The 22,911-nt window shown below is 46.3% G+C and overlaps 7 protein-coding genes across 7 annotated transcripts; 5 read left to right on the forward strand and 2 right to left on the reverse strand.

Annotated features, from left to right (window-relative positions):
* Window positions 1–2,444: 2,444 nt before the first annotated feature.
* Window positions 2,445–3,607, forward strand: N7481_010176 (Ty1/Copia family ribonuclease HI; the record flags this gene model as incomplete). Its single annotated transcript, XM_057269395.1, has 2 exons — window positions 2,445–2,657; window positions 3,032–3,607. The coding sequence occupies 2 exons, from the start codon at window positions 2,445–2,447 to the stop codon at window positions 3,605–3,607; spliced, it is 789 nt and encodes a 262-aa protein (XP_057120072.1).
* Window positions 3,608–7,661: 4,054 nt separating this feature from the next.
* Window positions 7,662–8,018, reverse strand: N7481_010177 (uncharacterized protein; the record flags this gene model as incomplete). The annotated part of the gene is made up of 1 exon (XM_057269396.1): window positions 7,662–8,018. The coding sequence occupies one exon, from the start codon at window positions 8,016–8,018 to the stop codon at window positions 7,662–7,664; it is 357 nt and encodes a 118-aa protein (XP_057120073.1).
* A 1,367-nt stretch (window positions 8,019–9,385) lies between these two features.
* On the reverse strand, window positions 9,386–11,069 carry N7481_010178 (oleate hydratase; the record flags this gene model as incomplete). Its single annotated transcript, XM_057269397.1, has 2 exons — window positions 9,386–10,451; window positions 10,513–11,069. 2 exons carry the CDS (start codon window positions 11,067–11,069, stop codon window positions 9,386–9,388), a joined length of 1,623 nt encoding a protein of 540 aa, XP_057120074.1.
* An 847-nt stretch (window positions 11,070–11,916) lies between these two features.
* Window positions 11,917–12,534, forward strand: N7481_010179 (uncharacterized protein; the record flags this gene model as incomplete). Its single annotated transcript, XM_057269398.1, has 1 exon — window positions 11,917–12,534. The coding sequence occupies one exon, from the start codon at window positions 11,917–11,919 to the stop codon at window positions 12,532–12,534; it is 618 nt and encodes a 205-aa protein (XP_057120075.1).
* Window positions 12,535–13,967: 1,433 nt separating this feature from the next.
* Window positions 13,968–14,399, forward strand: N7481_010180 (uncharacterized protein; the record flags this gene model as incomplete). Its single annotated transcript, XM_057269399.1, has 3 exons — window positions 13,968–13,995; window positions 14,111–14,240; window positions 14,309–14,399. The coding sequence occupies 3 exons, from the start codon at window positions 13,968–13,970 to the stop codon at window positions 14,397–14,399; spliced, it is 249 nt and encodes an 82-aa protein (XP_057120076.1).
* Window positions 14,400–17,034: 2,635 nt separating this feature from the next.
* N7481_010181 (uncharacterized protein) lies at window positions 17,035–18,857 on the forward strand (the record flags this gene model as incomplete). The annotated part of the gene is made up of 3 exons (XM_057269400.1): window positions 17,035–17,536; window positions 17,599–18,606; window positions 18,673–18,857. The coding sequence occupies 3 exons, from the start codon at window positions 17,035–17,037 to the stop codon at window positions 18,855–18,857; spliced, it is 1,695 nt and encodes a 564-aa protein (XP_057120077.1).
* Window positions 18,858–20,905: 2,048 nt separating this feature from the next.
* N7481_010182 (uncharacterized protein) lies at window positions 20,906–21,451 on the forward strand (the record flags this gene model as incomplete). Its single annotated transcript, XM_057269401.1, has 3 exons — window positions 20,906–21,210; window positions 21,274–21,335; window positions 21,423–21,451. 3 exons carry the CDS (start codon window positions 20,906–20,908, stop codon window positions 21,449–21,451), a joined length of 396 nt encoding a protein of 131 aa, XP_057120078.1.
* Window positions 21,452–22,911: the final 1,460 nt, after the last annotated feature.

Raw genomic sequence — 22,911 nt, forward strand, 5'->3', positions numbered from 1 at the left:
GTCCTCCGGCAGACCGGCACTCCGTACCGACCGCTGACGCCAGCGCAGCTGCTGGCAACGCCGCAGTGCGCGGCGTGTATGTCGGGTAAGCAGCATCAGAAGAGAAACTCCCGTGCACGACGGCCACGTCTGCACTCAACGAGAATTTTCGAATTGATCCATTCGGACATCATGGAGATGCCGATGGCCAAAGATGGCTCTAGGTACGTGATCACCTTTACTGACGATTATTCTCGTGGCTCGTGGGCCTATGCCATGAGATGGAAGCATGAAGCGCTCCAGAAGTTCCGACAATTTGAGGCCTGGGTGCACCGACAGTTCGGCGCCCAGATCAAGAGGTTCCTCACCGACAATGGAAGAGAATACCTGCCGATCGGAACACACCTCGAAAGCCAGGGAGTTGGGTTCGACACCTCGCCGCCATACTGCAAAGGGCAGAATGGACTGGCGGAACGCACCAACCGCACTATCCGGGAGCGGATCAACACGCTCCTGTCCGATGCGAACCTTCCTCCTTCCTGGTGGATCGAGCTTGTAGACACCGTGGTCTACTTGAAACTGCGTGCTCCAGCTTCGATCTTACAGAAAAAGACGCCCTTTGAAATTCTTTATGGGAAGCTACCCTCGCTCTTGCATCTGCGACGGATCGGCTCCCGCGCATGGGTCTTCATCCCAAAAGAGCATCGTGCAAAACTTGGACCGAGGACATCCGAGTGCCGACTGCTAGGCTACTGCGAGCCGAACCAGTACAAGCTCTATGAAATTCATTCTGGAAAGACTGTATTTTCCCGTGATGTCGAGTTCGATGAGAGGACCCCAGTGGCGCCACTCATCGAGGGGGAAATAGGCAACGACCTCCCGGACAACGCTCCTCCATCACCGGTCTTTCCATCAATGCCAAATTCAGCCAGCGGGCTACCAACACCACCTGTATCGCCATTACCTCCGTCGAGTGAGCGAGAGAAAACGCCATCTGAGCGTGAAGAAGAGACACCTCCAGTGGTTAATCCAAGCCAACAAGGAACCGACCTGACATCGGATCTTGGGTATTCAATCTATGGTCGCAGACGAAGACCGTCACGGCGTCTCCTGGAATCACTAGGTAAGGTATACTCTGCAGGTGCCTTGAATACCACAACGGCCCAATCGGTCGACCCGGCGACCTTTGGCGAAGCTGTGTCTGGCCCAAACCAGCTCGAATGGTGGGCTGCTATCCAGAAAGAATATGCGTCGCTTCTCGAACACGGAACATGGGAAAATATCCGGCGAGAGGACGTACCGGCCAAAGATCATGTGATTGGCTGCAGATGGGTCTTCAAAACCAAGGCCAACGGAACACGCAAAGCGCGATTGGTCATTAAAGGCTACCGGCAGAAACATGGCATCGACTATCACGAAACGTTTGCTGCGGTGTCGCGTATGGACTCCGTTCGCTGCATTGTTGCCAGTGCCGTGCTGCGCGGATGGAAACTCCACCAATTCGATGCGGTCACCGCATTCCTTCATGGAGACATCGATTCGTCTATCTATATGGAACTTCCCGAAGGCTTCGAAGAGCCAGGATATGTGTGTCGGCTGCGCCGCTCGCTATACGGCCTGAAGCAAGCCCCGCGGATTTGGTACCAATGCGTCCACCGCGTCCTGGCTTCTCATGGCTTCACCATGGCCCAATCGGACAACTGCGTATTCCATAAACCGGATTGTGTTGTTTGTGTTTATGTCGATGACTTCCTTGTTACTGCGTCAGACCCGCACGAAATAAAACAAGTGCAACAAGCATTGCAAACAGAGTTCCAATTGAACGACCTGGGCACCCCGCGATCGTTCCTCGGAATCCAGTTCGACTATCACGTTGACGGTTCCGTGTCTATTCACCAACACCAGTATATCCAGAAGGTGCTCTCCGACTTTGGCATGAAGACTTGTCAGCCGAAGTCTACGCCGATGAATCCCAAGCAAATCCTGAATCATCGTCCAGAGGTGGAACCTCCAGACGAGGAAGCAAAAGCTCGGTATGTAACCGCCATCGGTTCGTTAATGTATCTGATGATTGGCACGCGACCGGATATTGCATTTGCGCTGGGCATGTTGAGTCGCTTCACGTCCCAACCGCAATCGCATCACCAAGTCGCTCTGCAGCGATTGCTTCGCTACATCAAAGCCACGCAATCGCATCGCATTACCTACCGCAGTGGGCAGCTAATCGGGTACACGGACGCCGACTTCGGGGGCTCCGTCGTCACTGACGGTGCATACTCCACGTCTGGCTATGTGTTCCAACTTGCAGGCGCACCGGTTTCCTGGTCGTCCAAGAGACAGGGGAAGTGGCCACGTCTACGACACATGCCGAATACATAGGACAGTACAATGCTATTCTGCATCTGCAGTGGCTCCGCACCTTTCTGGCTGAAACGCAACTGTATCGGTCTCCGGTGACTAACATCATGGCTGACAACCAGTCCGCCATTGCTCTCTCTCGAAACCCCGAGTTCCATAAGAGAACGAAGCACTTCAATGTGAAATTTCACTATCAGCGAGCCGTGCTGGATACAGGCGAGATTGAGCTTCAATATATTCCAACTGGGGAACAGGCTGCGGATGGTCTCACCAAGCCATTGGGACCTACGGCCTTTGCCAAGTTTTGTAGTCTCCTGGGAGTCGATGCTCCAGAGATTTCGAGACAAAACGCGTGACAGCGCTGGCGCTCTTTCCACTTTATTTTCCCACGAAGGTTTTTGAGTGGTTTTACCGAGGCCTGACTGCTCTGCGCAATTCCAGAATCGCCCTGCCAGCAAAGCGATCCTGAAGGGGAATGTTGTGATATGAGGCTGGTGCAGATCAGGAACCAAGCCGAACCATCGGAATTAATCCCGAAGTATGTATACGAAGAACTAAGTTGATTGGAAATCAACTTGATCTTCTTGTTGTATATATAGCCTCATGTTCCCTCTGAACGTACATATAACTTAACACAATTTATACCTCTGAACTACAACAACACCCATTCCGGCCGCTGCTCACGAGAGAGAAGGCGTTCATTCGTAGCAATATCATCGCCCAATGGGAACATGAGTGGAGATCAGCCAGTAAAGGCGGCCATCTAAGGAAGGTCGACAACACTCTGCCGTCGGCATACACCAGGAAGTTGTACGGAAACCTGGCCAGGGGCCAGGCATACTTGTTGACTCAGCTACGCACGGGCCACAATTGGCTATCCACCTACGCTAAGCTCTTTCGTTTCCGCGAGGACGATCAGTGTGTGTGCGGCGCGCAAGAAACAGTGACCCACGTCCTGGTGGATTGCCCAATCTTGAAGGATCTACGAAGGGAATTGAGGCAGAAAGTGGGGGATGCGTTCAGCAGCGTGTCGAGTCTGCTGGGAGGCTCAAAACAAGGTGAGAAAGGTAAACCAGACACCGTCTCGAGGGCGAAGACGGTCCAGGCCGTATTGGACTTCGCCGAGGCGTCACAACGGTTTCGCAGTCGCGCGCCACAAGGGCAGCCTAACAATGGAAGCGGCAACGAGGCCACGGCAGGCCGTGACGAGGCTCTAAGTTCGTTGTCAGGAAGTGGGACAATCTACATGTACGCACAGGGATATATATAGTTGAGGTAGCCTGCATATCACCGTTGAGGTGAGGGGTCAGGGTAAATGAAATCATCATCATCATCATCGACTGTACCAAGGTAGATCATTGAACTATGTACTTGGCCACAACCACCCAACCTGTGTCAATGTGCCTCAATCCACAGTCATGGAGTAAAGCCAAAACTGGAAATAAGCACGCATAGTACAGCCACCAAGAAAGGTGAAAGTTTGGAGGAGTGACCGGAAGGGCCAGCAGCTGGTGAGCAGGGTGATGTGGAGAAGTTAAAAGCGAAAACTGAGACCAAATATGCATTTTTGGGAATTGGAATGGAGATCTATTACAGGTAATACTGATATATCGTAAACATAGGGAACGATAAACAGACTCGCAAGAGGAAAGTCTTTCCAGGGGTAGCTATTAATACCTTAACGGGCATAAATCGTGACTAAGTGAAAATATGGGTTTAATAAAAGCGAAGTAAAACCAAAATAATCAGCAGACATCAATTTGGTCGAATCGGCAAGTCAATGAAACAAATTAGGCCCGTATTGATGTCCTCATTCTCTTTCTTAATAACCGCTCTCCCTCTCTCCTCTTTTTCGCTTTGTCTTCATCCCTTCGCGTAGACATACTGCATGCTTTCACATGATCCCATGAAGAGTTAATTCAGCACCAGGATCGCAACGACTATATTCCTCTCCGGGGATGTGAGTCCATGTTAAACCATTCAAGGCTTTCCATATCTTGATCTTCAAACTCAACAGACTGCGATCAATCAGAAGCTGTCAGGAATTTCCAAGGTGGAAAATTGTTTTCCTGGAATCTTACTCTGTCAAAATCTGTTGAGACATATGGCAGTCTTTCCTTTGTCAAGTTCGGCCAGTATGAATTTGAGAATTGCTCCTTCTGCACCCTGAGCATAAGATAAGAACCATCATAATTAAAATCCGGATTATGGGGATTGATTTGATCGTAGAACTCCAAAGAGCAAGCGTATCCCTCGTTGGCTAAGGATAGAGTCGTAAAGGACAAAGTAATATCGGAAGGCAGAATATTTTCACCTTGGAACACCAGGGTAATCATATTTTGCTCAGGGTCCGATTCGTGGCTGGTTTGAGACCACAGGACTAAATTTGAATCAGCAATGAATTCAGATAAACAGTAGACGCGAGAGATATTTTTGAATATACTCAAGGGCGTAATAGTAGGTTTGTTACACACTATAGGGAGATCTTGGCATTGTTTGGTGATCGGAGCGTACTGCTTAAGTATCCGTCTTGATCTTTAGGCAAATTTGAGTTCACTTAACAGATGATAGAATGAAGAATTTCAAACTGTCACAAATTTTGAGGATATGACGCGGTATCTCAATCGTTTGACACGTTTGCCTTGGATGTAATCACATGCTCACCGCATTGACCCTTTGCTGTTTGCCCTCCTGACGCTACAGTACTTTTCCGTCCTTAGGGCTAGTTCACAGTTGAGACTCAGGTTATAATATGTGAACGATCGACGTTCTATCGAAAAAAGATGATAGCCTCATAGGTTATTTGTTTGGTACGGAGTAGGCAGTGAAAACACGCATCCCCCGCCACACAAAAGTTTTCAATATTCTAAATCCGTTAGGTTAGGCATGAGCTTCTGCACATTTTATTATTACTACACTCTGAATGAATGAAAGTGGCCACTAGCTGGTAATTTCGAGTGGATGGAGAATAGTGAGAGACGGGTGACCGCTGAAACTACATCATTATGACGTTTCCGAAGACTTTTGTCCAATAAACAGACTCCGCGTGGAGGCAATTTGGCCTATAAGTTCACCAGGACAAGAAGAACCAGCTTCTCTTCACATGAACCTTGGGTGGGTACAAACGAGAATAACTATTTTCCCTGTTCTCAGTCACATGAACACGGCGTCTGGACTGTTTGGTGCAATTACGATGTATTCCATCCAGTCGGAAATCGTATTAGATTTGCGGGCATCTGTCTGTACCTTGAATCTTATCCGCTAGGTTCGCTTAATGAATTTCGTTCTCATATAAACCTACAGCACCCCGAACTCATTTTCCTCATGCCCATGCAAATAAAATTATTGGGTTTTTTGTCACGTGAATATAAGATGCATTCCATTCGAACGATAGGCGACAACGGTGGTATACGGACCGTGTGCTCTATGTACGGATCCCAAGGATGCATCGATCTCGTTGACGATGTAAAGGATTCGAGGATACGAGGATACGCAGTCTAGCCTGAAGATCCTCCATGGATCCCGAAGAACCGAACGAACTCAAGAAGCTCAACCACAGTTCGAGGTACATGGTTGAAATTAGTAAATGGAATGAAATTGGTACTACGGGAGCAGTCCCTGTTACTATTAAGGAGCAATCTTGATATTGATTGAAGCTGGTATCTTGTTAATAAACCCTGTGTTCACCAGAAGCCCGCTCTGGTGTTGAGCGGCAGAATGAGGAAAACAACCAGGCCCCTGAATTTTGATTTTATAAATCAAAATCTATATCCATACAATATTCTTACAAAAATCATCTTATGCCAGCCATAATGTGCATTGTGGAGTTGTTTGGTATTAAAGCAGCAAGTACCAACTAACAGGAGTTGTTGAGTTAGGAGTATTACCCCGGTGACGAGTCTGATTGGTAGTCCACTTCTAGGACGTCACGTCCACCCCTTAACATCATAAGTGTTATTGTAGCCATTAAATTATCTATGTGGATTCGGGTTCTCTCCGGAAAAGGGCTCTGCTGGTCGTTGCGTTCCCAGCGCACCCAGAAACCCCTCGGGGTCTGTCCGCATAAATTTGTCTTCCCGAGATATGTACTGACCACAACCGAAAGTTGTGTGTATGAAATATCTTCGTAGACATTAATGGGCGTCATAAATGTTCCAACTTCGAGCATAATTGGTATACTGTTTGGCATCGCGGCGTATTAAAATACAATTGTTGGGAGGCCGATGGGAAGCGTTGGGAAGCGTTGGGAGTTGATGAGTTGTAAATTAACACTGGCCAATTGTAAACATGGACAGGTTGGAACTGGCAAGTTATAGAAATAATCGTTTGGCTATATAGGTAAGAATACTTGTGAAAATGGAAAGAGTAATGCGGGAGGGAACATGTAAACGTCATCCAGACGTCAGGATATTATTGAGGGATGAGCCCTCTTTCATTATAGGTTGAAACTTTAATTTAATGACTCATTTCTGGCATGGTATAACTAACACATTTAGAATACCTGAAATTTCCATTCCCATGCAGCTTAGGCCTATTATTTTCCTGAGCTTCCTAAACAGAACACCCAGCAATTGACGCACCTAGACGAGATTACAGACAAGAAACTGAATTTACAGCACTCCACATACCAACCAGGTCACAACGTATAGATACCCTTTTACATAATATTTCCTTGGAAAGCGCCCGAGACATGACAGCTGACATATCGTCACTGTTTGTAACATTGGCGGAAAATGACAAGGTATAGATGTCTCCATTATATTGGCGTTCAATGGTATTTTAATTTCCCGGGCTTCCCACAATTATTCCGGAGGCAAAGTAGTTATCTGTTACGTGGCATAGGAGCCAATACACACCGCAGCCATTGTAACAACAGCTTACAGAAAAGGAACCACCCTGCGCATTACGGTTCTCCCATGTAACGATAACCGATCAATTGAGCAGTACGGGAGAAGTTATTCTTTAATCACTCAATGATGCGTCGGATCTCTTAAGAAACCATGGGAATGAGTCCTATTTATCTCCAAACAGAACAGTCTTCTAATAACATTCAACGAGGAAAAATTATCCGGATTTGGCACACCTAATCTCGTCTCTGTTGGTTGCCTGGCCAGTATTGTTCGTATTTCATCAATAATCCGCAGTATTAGAGAACGGTAGCTGAGCGAAATTGCCGATTTCTCGATTGTTATAGTGTATTGCGGACTTGTTTAGCCCGTATTTGCCACCAGCTAGGGGTACGATCTAACAACGAGAAGCTTTAATCGTTGATTAGTTGGCGAGATAATCTCCCACTGCTGTCAGGCTTGACAGAGCGACGTCCCTTAATTGGTCTTTTCACCAAGTACTATTGTGATGACACCGGACAGACCCTTCGGGTAAAGCTGCAAGCGCATATCGTACACATAAGGGTTGCTATGTGAGAGCTCTCTTTTGGATGAAGCTAGGGTCACTCGAATTGGAGTTGAAGCAGGCGCATCCAGGATGATATCGCAAACAGTTTCATCGCCTGATAGCTGCTTGGCCTTGAACATTGTTTGCGTATGTTCCGAGATGGTGGTTCCGGGGCGAGGAATCGCGTGTAGCTTGACGCCAGGGGAGCCAGTGGCTTCACACCAGCTGAGGCGGTCAGTTGCCCCTGCGATACCTCTCACTTTGAATACTCCTGTAGCAGTTTGCATGTTCGATGATATTTAGGTTTTCCAAGCCTGAAAAGGGCAAATGAAACCAGGTAATGATAAAGGACTGGCGGAGAACACTGAGCAGTTACAGCTACCAAGTGTGCGCTGATTATCAATAAAGCATATAAATTGTTCCTTTTCTCACACGATTCAAACTTACTCTAAACTTTGGCACATGTACTGAATTTCAAGTATTTCATACTCAGTACACACCAATCCTTTTTTTTACGATGGTAAGAGGTCCAAAGTATCATACGATATCCAACTCCTGCAACAACCCCCTCTAGCAATCATTCAAAGACAATGCTAAACTTTCTGTAGCCCACCAATAAATCAGGATTGTACGGAAAATACAAACCTGAATGGTAAAAAAGGCCGGTGACGGTGTAGGTCATGGCTCAAACCTTGTATAAGTTATTCGCATTCACTAAGCTTCCCATTTCAGGATGAAGAAAGTGACGGTTAGAAACCCTTCCAGCTCAGCCTTTCCGAATATTTTGGCAAAAATATATGCGGATACTCATCACTAATAGGTAGATGTGAGTTCAAAGGTGTTTTCGGCTGGTTGTGAAAGAAAACGAGGCGAGAAGCTAATTTGAAAGGCTAGATGCTGATGGTGATGGGGCCATCAGTCGGAAAGGTATTTCGATCTACACGAAATCGACTCCATGCGACAGAACTGATTTTCTTCAGAATATAACAGCTCTGTGCGACAGTTCAATTAGTTGTAATTATAGCCATGTGTTAGCCTTAGATGCTTCTTTCCAATATCCCATCTTATTTGTGATTTAAAACGCCACCTCAGCACATGTTAGAAGCGACTTCTTGAAGATCTACTTGGGCAGTGATCCAAGGCATTCTGCTGTAGTTTCACAGAGGGGATTCAGACTGACAGCCAGAATAGACGTACTTATTTCGACTTCAGTGATCCCGCACTTTCCGCCGCTCATCAAATCACCGATGACGGCGCTATTAAAATAGATATGCCTATCTCCGTCGCGAGAGCCTTTCCCATCCTTATGCCCCGGTCCCCAATACCAGCAATGTTGATAAGGCTGCCATCGGGAACATGTATAGGGGGGGAAAGCGTGAGTCTTGAAAGAAAAAGCTCTCTGGATCAGAGAATAGATATTGAGTATAACAGCTCAACTAAAAACGAGGAGTAAGGAGAGACTATATCACGCGTTGAGGAATAACACGGCTTTCGTTATTCAGTTGATGTTGAACAAAGCATCTGAAGTTCAGTAAATAGATAGTATGCTGCTGCAATACAGCAGCTAAATCAGGACTGTTCATTTACGGTAGGGTGTTACTGTACTGTATTTTTTCAGAGAATGATGTTAAAATTGTATCTTTTGTCTGCTCCATCAAACCCACAAATTCAAGAAAGGAAAACTAGGTCTTTTCCTTGCCTCCTCTGGTTGCTTAGGAAGGCCCATCAAATGGCTCACTGCTAACTGGGCTCCTCGCACACCATAATCCATACTGACGGCTGTCTCATCTGGTATTTCCACAAATTGGCCTATCACAGCGAGATTTGTCATCTCGTCTATTATTACCGTTGGTCGATCTCCACGAATTCGAGGCAACAGTGATGCTGTCCGTCGCGGCATCACAGATGGGATTGTGATGGAGTTGTGAAGAATTGGTTCCAAAGGGAAGCCCAGATGCCATAGCAGTTCGGCCATTATGTCCTCGCCAGAGCAAACCAGCATCGGCTTTTTCACGAGATTTCCCTCCCGTTCCGGACAAAGGCCATAGCCCCAGAGGATTTGTACGTTGTCAGGTTGAGAAGAGAAAAATGGCTGGCGAGGTATGCAGACGCTGATCTTCCAATTGCTGTGTTTTAAAGATATCAAGTGCCCTACCCCCGGCTTATCGTATGTTAGTTTAGCGAGACGATAGAAGAACTCAGCATCCCTGAGTGTAACCGTAAAGGTCTCCAACCTAGACTCGGTGAGGCGAGTGCAGAAATTGTACGGATCTCCAAAGCTCGGATACTTTGTTCCTAGATTCAACCAAAGCGACCAGTTTTCATCTAGCTCATCTTCGGCTATCATTGTCTTCAGAGGTGGTGGTCTTTTGTTGGAACCACTCGACGAGCCTGATGTGACAGATCCGAGGGTGACGATGACGATGTCATCGGGACGAACATTTAATGTTTCCTGGGAGCTGTCATGCAATATACTAATCGCTGAAACAGTTTCTTTACCACGGTCTGAATGTGTTACAATATCCGTGACCTTGGTGCATAATCGGAAATCAACGCCTTGTTTTTGAAGGAATTGCATCATTGGCATGATGATTGATTCAAATTGGTTGAATTGAATGCAGTCCAGTGGCTTTTTAGTGTTTAAGTTTCGAAATTCGTGAAAGTATCTTCGAAGGCATCGGCGGAATTCGGCAGCACTGTGCCATGGCTGGAAGGTGAATCTAAAATTTCATTCTTAGCATCTACGCGATCTCTTTGTCTTCTTTTCGTCAAGCAGCTCACATAGTAGAGAAAACAATCCAAAATATGCTGTCAAAAAAAGGCTTGTTGAAAAGCTGATCGATTCGCTTTCTGGTCAACCTTTCCTCGGATCGCAACATGAGCATCGTCAATTTCATTCGATCTTTTAGGCCCAGGCCGAGTTTCCCTATTTCCATTCTCTTCGGCCCGACATCTGCTTGAGCCAAGATGTGTGTGATAGGAACGTCTTGACAGCCTTCATCGTCATGCAACTTTTCGATATCCTCTTTGACTGTTCTTCCCGAACCGCAGGCAGAAGGCACCAGAGCAAGCAGCTTTCCCAAGCAGACGTCATTGAAACTTGGCAAGCACCCAGGTCGGTGATCGTATCCGTTCAGTGGGTCACCAATACTAGTTATGCCGTCTCCAGGGGTTTCCTGAGACTCGAGTATATGGATCTGAGAGGGAGGCACGTTGGCATCGGAAATCAAATGAACTGCCGCCGCCAATGACGCAATACTGCTCCCTAGTATCCAAGCGTCAACCTTTTTAGGCATCCGACGGCCTTTGACTAGGGTAGCGTTATGTTGTTGTGCCATCGTAGAAACCCGATACTTTCAAAGTGCTGAAGCTATGAAGGGTTGATCTTGATATTGTCACAGAGATTTCGCCCTGTCCTGGCCCATCGGGTTGTCCCGATGATGTAACTTTTGGAGGATGGTGTTTGTACTGTTTGGTTAATCAGGTGACCCGCAGTTCTCTCCTGTAGACCTCGCCAAGCGCGGGTTTGGGTTGGGTTTTCATTTTCTTTACCCGCCCACGGGCAACCCACCGCGGGTTGTTATTGTAAAAGTGATGCTTCAGTGTTCTTGTTGTTGAGGTGAGTTGATTGTGTGTTGTGTTGAATGTGTTGTCTAAGATACAAGTAGGCTGAGAGATTGGTATATATGTATGCACGTGATCCCAGCCTCATTATTATCTCAGCAACCGGGATATCTTCAACAGAAAATGAAAACCCAACCCAAACCCGCGCTTGGCGAGGTCTATGTAACCACCTGATCACGTGATCCCGTCACCAGGTACCTGCACTTGTGGCGTAGGCCGATGTTACCAAGCCCGACTATCTAGGTATAGGGCCATAATTGGTCATTTTATAACACCAATCACCAGATACAGGTGGATTTACAGGCTTCGCTAGTCTAGAGATCATACCAAATGGGGATAGAAGGGTCTGAGTACGTTACTCCCACATATGCTTAAGCGAAGCAAGGTAATCCTTTAACGTTGTGATTGCCGCTGAAAAGAAAGGGGCCGTCCTGTTTCCCGCGGCCTATTTTCTGTTCGCTTCTGCTGTCTGAGAATGATTGCCTGTGTTCTGCTATATCACATTAATTGGGGCTTTGGAATTTATTCTCTTAGATGATTTTAACGAGAGAAGAAGCCATAATGCGCATCAGTTTGTTTCTCGCGGTTACATTGGCTGCTTTGGCCGCTGGCGAGAGCACCACCACTGTCGGCTATTTCGGTGTCGGCTTAGGACTTGGTGGTAATATCGGCCCATTTTTTTTCACCAGCACCGCAGCCAGTCTTGCTGGCATCAATGCGGTCGCAACCACTTACGAAATCAATTGTCTGAGCGTTGCGCCCAAATCCGACTGCCAGATCGATTCCAAACATCCCTGGACCCTAATCCAGGGCCCTGCCACCTATAATTTTGCAGCTTCCTTTACTTACACAACCGACCAAACGACCGCCACAATTACAGAGACAGCTGAGTGCTCTTTCACTCACTACTCTGAATCGGCCTCTTGCTCATGGAGTTCCTCGTTCACTGGCTCATCATCTGGCGGAACTTTTGCCTCTTCTAACTCATTAACGACCACGAACATCCCGACCCTATATATCAGTTACAAGGAACTGGAGGTCAATGGCGGTGTCGCCTCCTTCACTGCTCCTCAGGCAACTAAGACCCCTGATGCCGCTGTTGCTCCCGCGAAGCCTTTGATCACCGCTGCACCACTGTGCGCTGCAGCCGCAGCCGCAGCTGCAGCCGCCTTGTTCTAATAAAAGAAATATATCCTTGCTTGTTAGTCTATATTTGTTGTCATTTATTTCACATGGGGAATCTATAGCGCCTAATCAAGGGAGAATCTCTTGTCAGATGAGGAGGCGGTTAAACGACGAAGGTTGCTAGGTGTTAGTGCATATTGCGATGTATCATCCCATGTGTCGAGCGCTATTTTTTGTTAAACGCCGTAGCTATCATAGCTAATGGGAGAACTAGGCCTTATATGTCTAAGCCTACTATAATGATAGGCTTATCGATAGTGATTCTTGGTTAAGGCTTCCACCATTAGGATCGGTTAAGGGTGTTGTTCGCCCGCAAACAACCGCTAAGTGGTCAGAATGGTTGTTGGTTACTAGTATCACTTCTTAAGGTTCTCTGGGCTACAGAGACAGCCTCACAGGCGATGACCAGCACAAGCCGCACAGGATGAGAAGGAGAACTGAACCCGCCCAGAAGATCATCAGGTTACCCGGCACTAGGCAGCCCTCCCCACATGCAGATTCATTATTGGATTCCATAATATTCCACCGTCGTTTTACACGCATGGTGTAATTTTCCGTAGCAGGGTATTGTAACATGTTGTGATATGAGGCTGGTGCAGATCAGGAACCAAGCCGAACTATCGGAATTAATCCCGAGATATCTATACGAAGAACAAGTTGGTTTCCAATCAACTTGTTCTTCTTGTTGTATATATAGCCTAATGTTTCCCTCTGAACAATAAGATAATCTATTCCAACCATTGCTACACTGCTACAAATGGAGACGAGTGAGATATTTTTGGCCCGTACGGGGCACCTGCAGTCTGAACATGGTGATGTAGGTCTCCTTGACAGAAGGCTACAGCGCCGTGAGGGCTGCAGGCGGGCCCGTAGCACTCCGTATATTCTTAGGAGGAAGCAAAGCTATGCGGAAGCATACTTAGTACATACATGAGGGTTCTGCGGTGGGCGGGAAGAAAACCGTTGCGAAGAGAGCCCAACTCTCCTTCGAAACGGCGATGTTCCTTTCGAAGGAGAAGATATAGGAGCGATATCTGTGTGCGATTATAAGCACGGAATATCGTGGACCCGACGCAAGGGGGAGTGGCTCTCCGCAACAATCCCGAATAGAACATATCATCAAAGTCCCGATTTTTTTGCCTATCTATAATCACATTGTCCCCAAATCATACGGTCATTCCCCTAGTCCAAAAAATTAGTGCGATTAGTAACAAAAGTAGGTGATTGTATTAATTCCCTTCTATCCGTGATGAATTACGTCATATGCCCAAAGGCGGAGGATGACGGATGCGTGACGAACACGACACGCTAGTTTTGTAATACAGATCAGAGGTTATAAAGACGTTGCACATTTTATTCACGCATTGTTCTCTATTATCAATCAATGAATATATTCAGTAGTCAATTGATGAGCTAGGAACCACGACATGCCTAATACTGAAGAGTACCTGGATGGTATGAAAGGTTACAAGTCGTTAGTGGACTACCTGGCAACTAACGCTGAGGGTCTATGGGCAACGCTAATTACAGAATTTGCAATGCAGAGGACTAAATAACCCAAATGTCTCAGATGAGGTAAAGGGACCCGATCAAGTACAGCTTGATCAAGACATTGGCTGTGACCAGTCCTGCCAAAAGCTATACAAAACTAGAGGTGGACAAAACAAAGACTTGAGCCAAGTCCCTGCTGGACCTGAAGTGTCAGTGCTGAAATCAAAGAAAATGGCTACAGTGATGCGATATGGCTAACAACGCTAATTTACTTAAGTGCTCAGAATAGCCCTGGTGTAACCAAAATGGACAAGAAGAAGGCATACGAGGAATTGATTCGGATGGGTGGAGAAACCCCTGAGGAATAAGAATGATCCGATTTCACGCAAGTAGTTAAATGTCAGCTAATACGGGGATACTAAAGGTATTATTGCGATCACAGTGTATGCTGGGAGTAGTTTTATTGGTTGCCTTAGCTTTTATGTCTTTCGGAGCTTTAATGGTGCCACACCGTGCGTCCCACCTTACATGACGCGTCAGCAGCTGCGTCGCATCTTTCACTTGACTGATAATCAAAATTCGCGAGAGATTAATGTGAGTGCGTCTTCCCTCCGCCTTAGCAATCTCTACGCTATCGCTAGCGAAAAACGGAGCGTATGCCATAAGATACGGCTACTAGTGATAGATGTTTCGGACAGGTGTACACTATTCCGGATAATGTCTCTGAAATCTTTTCTGTACTGGGGTGTCATGATTAGCTCACCCAGACCTCAGTTTTGCCACAGATATTCTTCGGCCATTTCAATGACAAAAGAAACACTTTGATTGCAAATATATGTTAGATTTTATCTTCCATATTTTCAGAACGAAGATCCCCAATATCCACAGATTTATCAGCAAATAAAACCGGGTAATGATAAGGAACTGGTGGAGAATACCTAAAAATAACAGCTCCCAGGTGAGTGCTAATTATCGATAATGTTAGGACAATCCCCGGAGGGCGTCCTGATACGATAAGGATACGAGTGAAGAATGTGAGATATGCCTGATATGGGTATGATGATATTCAGACTAATCGCTGGTCCTCCTAAGAAGATCCAGCTCCTCCTTTTGAGGGGATCCTCTGTGCGTATGCAAGCAGGTAAGCGAGGTGATGTATCAACAGGCGGCCCCGGTGGTGGATAGGCACCTCCTCCGCATTTCCTATACCTCACTGTACGGTTGGTGTAACAGATAAATCATATAAACTCTTCTCTTTCTCGCACGATTCAAAACATACTTTAAATTTTGACGTAATATTTGGATGTACTGAATTCCAAGGATTTCATACTCAGCGCATACCAATTTCTTTTCACGATAGTAATAGATCCAAAGTAGCATACAACATCCAACTCCTGCCATACCCCCTTTAGCAATTATCCAAAGGCAATGCTGAGCTTACCGCATTCCCCCAATAAATCAGGATGGTACGGAAAATACGAACCTGAATGGCAAAAGCAAATCGGTGACGGGGTACGCCATAGCTCCAATCTTTTATAAATTGTTCGCGCTCACTAAGCTTCCTATCACAGGTTGAAGAAAATGACGGTTAGAAACCGTTCCAGTTCAGGCATTCCGAATATTTTGGCAGGAATCTATGTGGATACTCATCAACCTAATAGGTAAAGCTACATGGAACGAGTTCCAGAAGGCTCTTTCGGCTATTGGCGTTAAGGCAAACGAGGCGCGCAGCCAATTTGAAAGGCTGGATGCTGATTGTGATGGGGATATCAGTTGGAAAGGTATTTCCATCTACATGAAAGCAGCTCCATACAATAGAGCTAATTCACTTCAGAATATAATAGCTTTTTCCGACAGTTCAGTTGGTCGTAAACCTGGCCATCTGTTAGCCTTAGATGCTTATCTCCAACATCTCATCGTAATTCTAGGATTTCCAATAAGAAGCGCGCTCTGCATCAGAGCATTTATCGTGCCCTCAGTTTGCGGTTAAACAGTCGAATAAGGTCAGGGATCCTCTCTGCCTCCTATGTGATAATCTTGCGAAATAGCAATAGTGTATCTATCCCTGCATTTTGCGTGACAATGTTGCAAGAGAACGAATAGAACGTCTAATAACGAATTACATTCTAAAATGTCTTATGAACGGAATTTACTTGGTGGACCTGCTTCAAAAGTAATGAAGGCCGACGTGTACGAAAAGTTATCATCAGCGTCAGCAGAAGATATTGGATTCGGCACCGTCCGATTGTGACGCTTCCTCTTGTAGCTAGGGGCCATCCATGGAAAAGGCCGGATTCCCCACTAGCAGGGATTGATTGACCAGAGAATGTGGTAAATGCACTAGCAAAAGGCACTGGCCAAAATTTTCAATGGACATTCCCAAATTATTGGTAATTCGAGCACGATGGATCTGTTGTGCCGGCACGGTGTTACTTGATGGCTGTAAATGCAGATGTTGAGCCAACGTTGAACATGAATTGCCGAAAAAGTGAAATAGCACCAAGATAAATCAAGCAGATCCGGCAGAAGCTTACCATACCTACGCGTTGGCACCCAGCAAACTTGTACGGGTGGGGATCCCCGCCATTGTTGGGACGACGTCACGCGATCAACGCCACTTCTGCGACGAGAGCTAGTTAAGATTTGGTGACCAATTATCTTATCGAGTCGTGCCATCCGAAAATCTTTAGTCCATATTAAGGGCAGTGACGAAAAGGTGCGCCTGAGTATTTAACAAAACATCGTCATCGACCAGGCTTCAGCTACTGCCCCGCCCAAGGAACCTTATAATAAATCATCTACGCGCTGCTTCTGGTACTAGGCTGTTCCTCCCATTCTTACCGTCCTTACCAGGTTCTCTCGGGTAGCCTCATGACTTTGGCCTTGCTTGAAAAAGACCGTGATCTGCAGCTCTCCCAGTTATTTACTGGCTCGTGTGAAAGTACCCACGAGACCAGTTGCCTTTTATGGCACTCGTTCATATATCCCTGATTTGGGCCGTGTATGCGTTTGTGGTTTGCTGTGGCTTCTGTCTTTGTTCATATCTACCAAACTCCTCGGGATCGTTATCCATCTGTGACTTTCACATGTGTGATCGCGATAACCAGTCTTCTTGCGACAGTGGCCCTTCTGCCGGTGGATGTGGCGCTCGTCTCATCGACAGCCTCGTCCAAGCTTGGCCAGCGGAAAGACTGGGCTACGCAGGATGAGGTTGATAAGATAACTTCCTCCTTGACAGTTGTATATTACATCCTGTATTCCTTGGATGCATTACTTTGTCTCCTGGGAATTCCATTTGCGTATTTCTGGTACGATGGATATGACGAGATTGCGACAGAAACAGGCCAGCAAACGGCTAGGCAGCGGCTTTTGGGAACCCTTAAGTACACCATGACATTCGTTACGATTGTGGTTATTCTGTTAGTTGTCGGATTCTTTTTCCCAGTGACGAGGAACAAGAATGGCATGGACCTGGGGTACTTCAAGAAATTATTGAGTGAAGATCGTGAGCTTTTCCGGCTTTCCCTAGGATTTTTGGGACTGCAAAATTGATACAAATTCATATAGATTGGGAACGTGCTCTGACCTTTGCCCTTGGGGCGCTAATGACCGTCGGAATCTGCCTTTATGTCCTGTATACTTCCTCGGGTCTCTCTCTCTTCCCAATCAGCTTGATCAAGACCGCCCCATCAATCTCCACCTTAGGCTCGCGAGACAGTACGGCAGTACGACTAGAGACAAATCGTGAGCAGCAACGTCAGCTTGAAGGCCGTTGCAGAGGGAATCCCGATCTCCTATCGTCTAGTGATCGTGGGGAGCTCGATACTCTTGCTCGGGAGGAGAGGACACTTACTCAGCGACAACGCCTGGTGGAAGAAGCTCAGGGCGAAGCTTGGAGCTGCTTTGTTATGGCATGGTTCAAGGTAGATTCGGTTTTCCGTCCCTTCAAGCTCCTGGGTGGCATTCTACTGCTTTTGTTCGCGTCCATTACATGGATGTCTATGCTTTTGACGGCAGTTGACAAAGCCAAAAACTCGACTTGCAAGAACCTTTGTGGATATATCCTCGGACACGTCAATTTTTTCAATCCAATCAACTGGGCTCTCATCCAGTCCGCCAATATATTTCCTATTGACTATGTTATGTTCATCGTGATCGCCCTTTTTTTCTTCTGCAGTTCTGTTGCCGGGATCGCTGCAGTGGGAATCCGCTTTCTGTGGATCAGAATCTTCGAAATTCGACAGGGACACACGTCTCCCCAAGCTCTACTCCTAGCTACCGCTATGTTGATGCTAATTATCTTAGCGTTGTACTATTCTATCTCGATGGTGGTTGCTCCGCAGTACGCAACATTCGGCCCACAAACATTCTGTGATCGTGCCCCTGAACCGCCCCTGGACCAGTCGGACTGCTCAAGCAACAAAGACCTTATCAAACCATGCTCGGAGCTCGCAGACAACCCTGCGGCACAGCATGTTTGCACACCCTGTATTGGCAGCACCTTCCTTAATCGCGTCACTCTGAATTTTCCTTTCTTTGGCGCCGTGTTCTTTTGGGCCCAGTTCCTCTTTCTTGGTAGGGAGGCCCTTTCTTTTAAGTCCTGTTGAATCATTCTCGAGCTAACGATGTCCAATATAATAGGCATTTCTCTTGTCACCTTTCTCGCCTCTCTGTTTCGCACCCCGAATTTGGGCGAAAGACAGCTCGACGAAGCTACCGATGAGGCTGAGGAGCAAGGACTATTGGCTACCACGGGCAGACGTTTTAATGCTAACTGGCTGGACATCACCGGCAGGACCAGCCAAAATGAGCGCACTGATACTTGACCTTATGTAGTATTTATTTTGCGAAGAATTCATGCCATTGGAAGTTGAGATTCAGTACTAATAAACTTGCCGACGCTGTAGATGATTCATCTATGAAGAAATACTAGTGCAGTAGACTAGACGTGTTTAGCAAGATTTTGTCCTCTAAATCGACCAATTTTTTAATGATCACATGGTTAAGAATCAATCGTCTGAAAAATTCCCTTGAGAATCAAGCTCAAAATTCATTGCTCTATAACTAATGTCGTAAATACAGGCCTAGATTGTGTTTGGTAACATCGCTGATACAGTAACCAACAATTAAGACATTCTCCCCCAACCTTCCCAAGTACTGATATTAAGCTGGTGTAGGTCTCAGGAGCCGTTGTTTCTTTAGGCAAAGCGGGCTTTGGTTTGACAAATTGCCCGATAATGACCGACAAACAGACGTGGGGAAGATAAAGACTTGGCTGGCATATAAAATATTTGACATCTTAGTATATTGAAGGCTGTGCTCGTTCCTCAGCGTCAAATTCACTAGTTAGGAAAGAGGCAAATCTTTCAGAAATTACGCGCAGAATAAATTCATACTGTTCAAGGGTCAAGTTAGAGGACCACGGAACGCGATAGCAATGTGAAAGTGATCAAAGACGCGACTTGCTCAGTCCATATACTTCCGGCTTTTGCTCCTCGGCTCTTGGGCAGATGAAGCTGTTTTTTCTCTCGTTCCTCGGCGGATCCGAACAATCGATTGGCCCGTACCTGTGTGGGACATCAACGGGAGGCTTATCGCCAACGACAAAGGAGGGTCCAATATCTGCCACTGCCAGGGGATATCTAGGCTTCGGTATTAGACCGTAGATTGAAACCATCGCGTAGTACCTTTTGAATTCATCCAAGGCAATCACAAAAGTAATCTGGGTGACAAACTAATAACGAACGACAAAAAGAGGGGGTGAGCTGACTCAGACGCAGGCATAAGGCAAGCAAAGAGCCTCAATACCCATGCTAAAGCTACACTGTAGAAATCCTGTGGGAGGATCACAAGAGAGCGGGTATGGCCAGCGGGGATCAAGGCACATCAGCATCTCTACCCACGCCGATCGAGGAAACAGCCTAAATATTCTCTGCAGAGCTCCAGTGCTATCAGATATGCTAGGAACTTTTTAATGGGAAGGGGGCTGAGTGGGAATTCTCGAGTCGGCGATTCTGTAAACAGGGAAATAGAATCGGCCATGTCTCAAAGTCAATCACCCTTACAGGATTTCATGAACTGCCATACCACGGATGAATAAAGAAAAACAAATTGAATGAAAGAAGAAATCAATATTAGCTTGGCGACTCCGGATGGCGAACTGATCATTTGACTGCAGCGGTCGTTTACGTCTGCCAAGCCCGGATGAATGCCAAGCCCGGATGTATGCCAAGCCCGCCATCGCCAGCGGAACACAGCTGCGAGATACGAACGTAGATCGCATTCTTGTTCTGTCAACCACACAACTCCAGCTTCAGAGTTTCCAATCTTGTGCTTATTCAATCTCGCTCTCGCTCTCGCTTTTTTTCTCCCATGCAATCCCCGGAACCTGACGAATCCAAATTGAGAACCACCTAGTTGAATAACTTGGACCTGGGGGGGCTCCGCCACAAACAGCTCGCAGAGATTGATATCCTTGGCCTAGAGCTACTTTCATGCTTTCGGAACAAACCTTATTGTTGTGGCAGCTATTGAAATTTCCGAATCGTGAACGAGTCTTCCAGCGGCTAGATCACCTATCCTGTTATGATTTTTTCATGTTGCCATCAACGGTCATGGAAGAATTGAATCAAGGAAGACTTTCATGCCTTTCCGTCGTGAGCACAAGTTAATTATTGCTTAATTGATGACACTTACATCTATTGAAGCATGTTTTCTTCTTTCAGAGAATAAAAAAGAAAGTATCCACACGTCAATACTTAAAGCCTCTCGAATCCAACATCTACAATTTTCTTTTCATCATCCTTCAGACAAGATCAATTCTAAACATATCAAACACTCAACTTTTCAAACCAGAACTTTCGCATCTTTCATCATGAAGTCCCCCATCTTCATCCTCGCTGCCCTTCTTCCCCTGGCTACGCAAGTCGCCATGGCCAACCCAGTCGCCGCCGCCAACTCTGACTCTTCCCTGGAAGAACGCGGAGGCAACTGGAATGGCGATTTGAATCATGGTCATGGAGGCAAGGGCTGGGACAATCACTGGGATGATGATGACCGCCCTCAGGATTGGTGCAAGGTGAAGCAGCCTTACTGGTATCATAAGTATCCCTGTGATTCCAGCGGCACCGTCGGCGAGTCCAAGGTCGGCGACAACTTTGCACCCGTCTGCAAATACCAGTATGTCCTACTTATCCTCTTTCCTTCCCGTAAATTTGTTTACTAAATCTTCTTTTCCTTCAGGAACTGGTACAAGAATCCGAAGGGTTGGTGGGTCAAGGACGAATATAAGCCCCGACGCTGCCGTAGGTCACCCTCTTTTCTTTTTTAACACACTGCGGATGATTTAAAGTACTTGGATGAGCTTTACTAATTTTTTCCTTCAAAAACAGAGGTCAATGTGGGAGAATGCAAGGATTGAGGAACTCCAGAAATCATTCTAGAGTAGGGTTTTCTTGGTCTCGAGAACCTGGTGACACATTTCTGATTCTTTGGACTTTCTTTAATTATTATCATTTTGGTGGATGGTCATTAATTGAAGTGCGATCTGAAATTTATATAATATTAAATCTTAAATAACGAAGCGAGAGAGAAAACACGATATCTGCTAGTCTTGAGAATTAAATTGAAGTTCTTCATATTACCCAATGATTATCATAATGGTGATGGTATTTGGGGCTCTGGTAACTCTTGGCTCATGGGCTTGGGGACAAACTGGCGGGACTTGCCACCCATCCTGTATCTTGGCGACGCTAGGGCCCAGGGTTCGTGGTCTAGTGTTTCTAAAATAAATCATCGGAAGCCCGATCCGTCGACAGCAGGTATTCGCTCATTTCAATGATTGGAGTATAATTTGAGATAAACCTTTCCCCAACGTGATGCGTCCAGGGTTCATGGGGTAGAAACTTTAATTTTTCCGCATCTGGTTTAGGTAGACCAGTCGAGGAACGCCCCATTCCGTGGTTGATTTGCATGTTTCTATTACCTTGAACACAAAGACGTGCGACCGTGACTGTGTTAAGAGAACATCCATCATTTTACTGAATGAGTTGCTGGAATTTCATGAAGATCCCGACAGTACTATATCACGGGATCTTTTAAGCATCTGTATCTGCTCCAGACTGGGTGGTTATTATTGCAAGAGTTGATACTATATGTTTTAGTTTCTCTTGATCCTTGAGAGATAGTATTGTTCTAGGTGAGCACTTCATCGCCAACTTTCAATCTTACCAATCTTGTGGCCAGCGTTCGGTCGCTCAAACTCCTGATCAAAATCGACCCCTACCATAATCCACCATATTGGGATATTCGTCCCATGGAAAGGGATCTCCTCCAGAGTTGCACATGAATTCCTCTATTTCTTGATCAACCCAAATCGCTCTATTCGGTGACACGATTCCTTCCGGGTAGTAACCAATAAAAAGTCTTGGTCTGGAAGCGAAATCTCGCTCGTACCAGCAGTTCAGCCCCACGCCAGTAAGTCGATGGGTATGAATCACCAATTCAGGGAGATTGGGCAACTGCTCTTGAGCCAATACCCGCGTTACCATGCGGAATTCGTGCCACCGCTCCTTGCCAGATCCATCCATTTCATCCCGCGGTTCTGCAGGTTTGTAGGAAAGCTCGCTTTTCCCCCGGGCCACCCTCGCGGAATCGGATAATTGAATGTCGGGAAATGCCCGGATCATGGGCGTTTCATACAGCGGCTCGTAAAGATGGCCATGTGTGGGTGTTGTAATAGTCGGGTGAGAGAAGGAAACCGTTTCAAACCGTAGATGAGGATTTCCTCGCCTCTTTTGAACTACATAGCATCGGAATGTTGCATGTGGATGTTCTGATAATACTGCCAACATACACTAAATATTTATATGTGGAAGGATT

Source organism: Penicillium waksmanii (assembly GCF_028829765.1).
Source record: "Penicillium waksmanii strain IBT 27052 chromosome Unknown utg000008l:1.0-5622682.0:1.0-5626561.0, whole genome shotgun sequence".
Classification (NCBI taxonomy): Eukaryota; Fungi; Ascomycota; class Eurotiomycetes; order Eurotiales; family Aspergillaceae; genus Penicillium; species Penicillium waksmanii.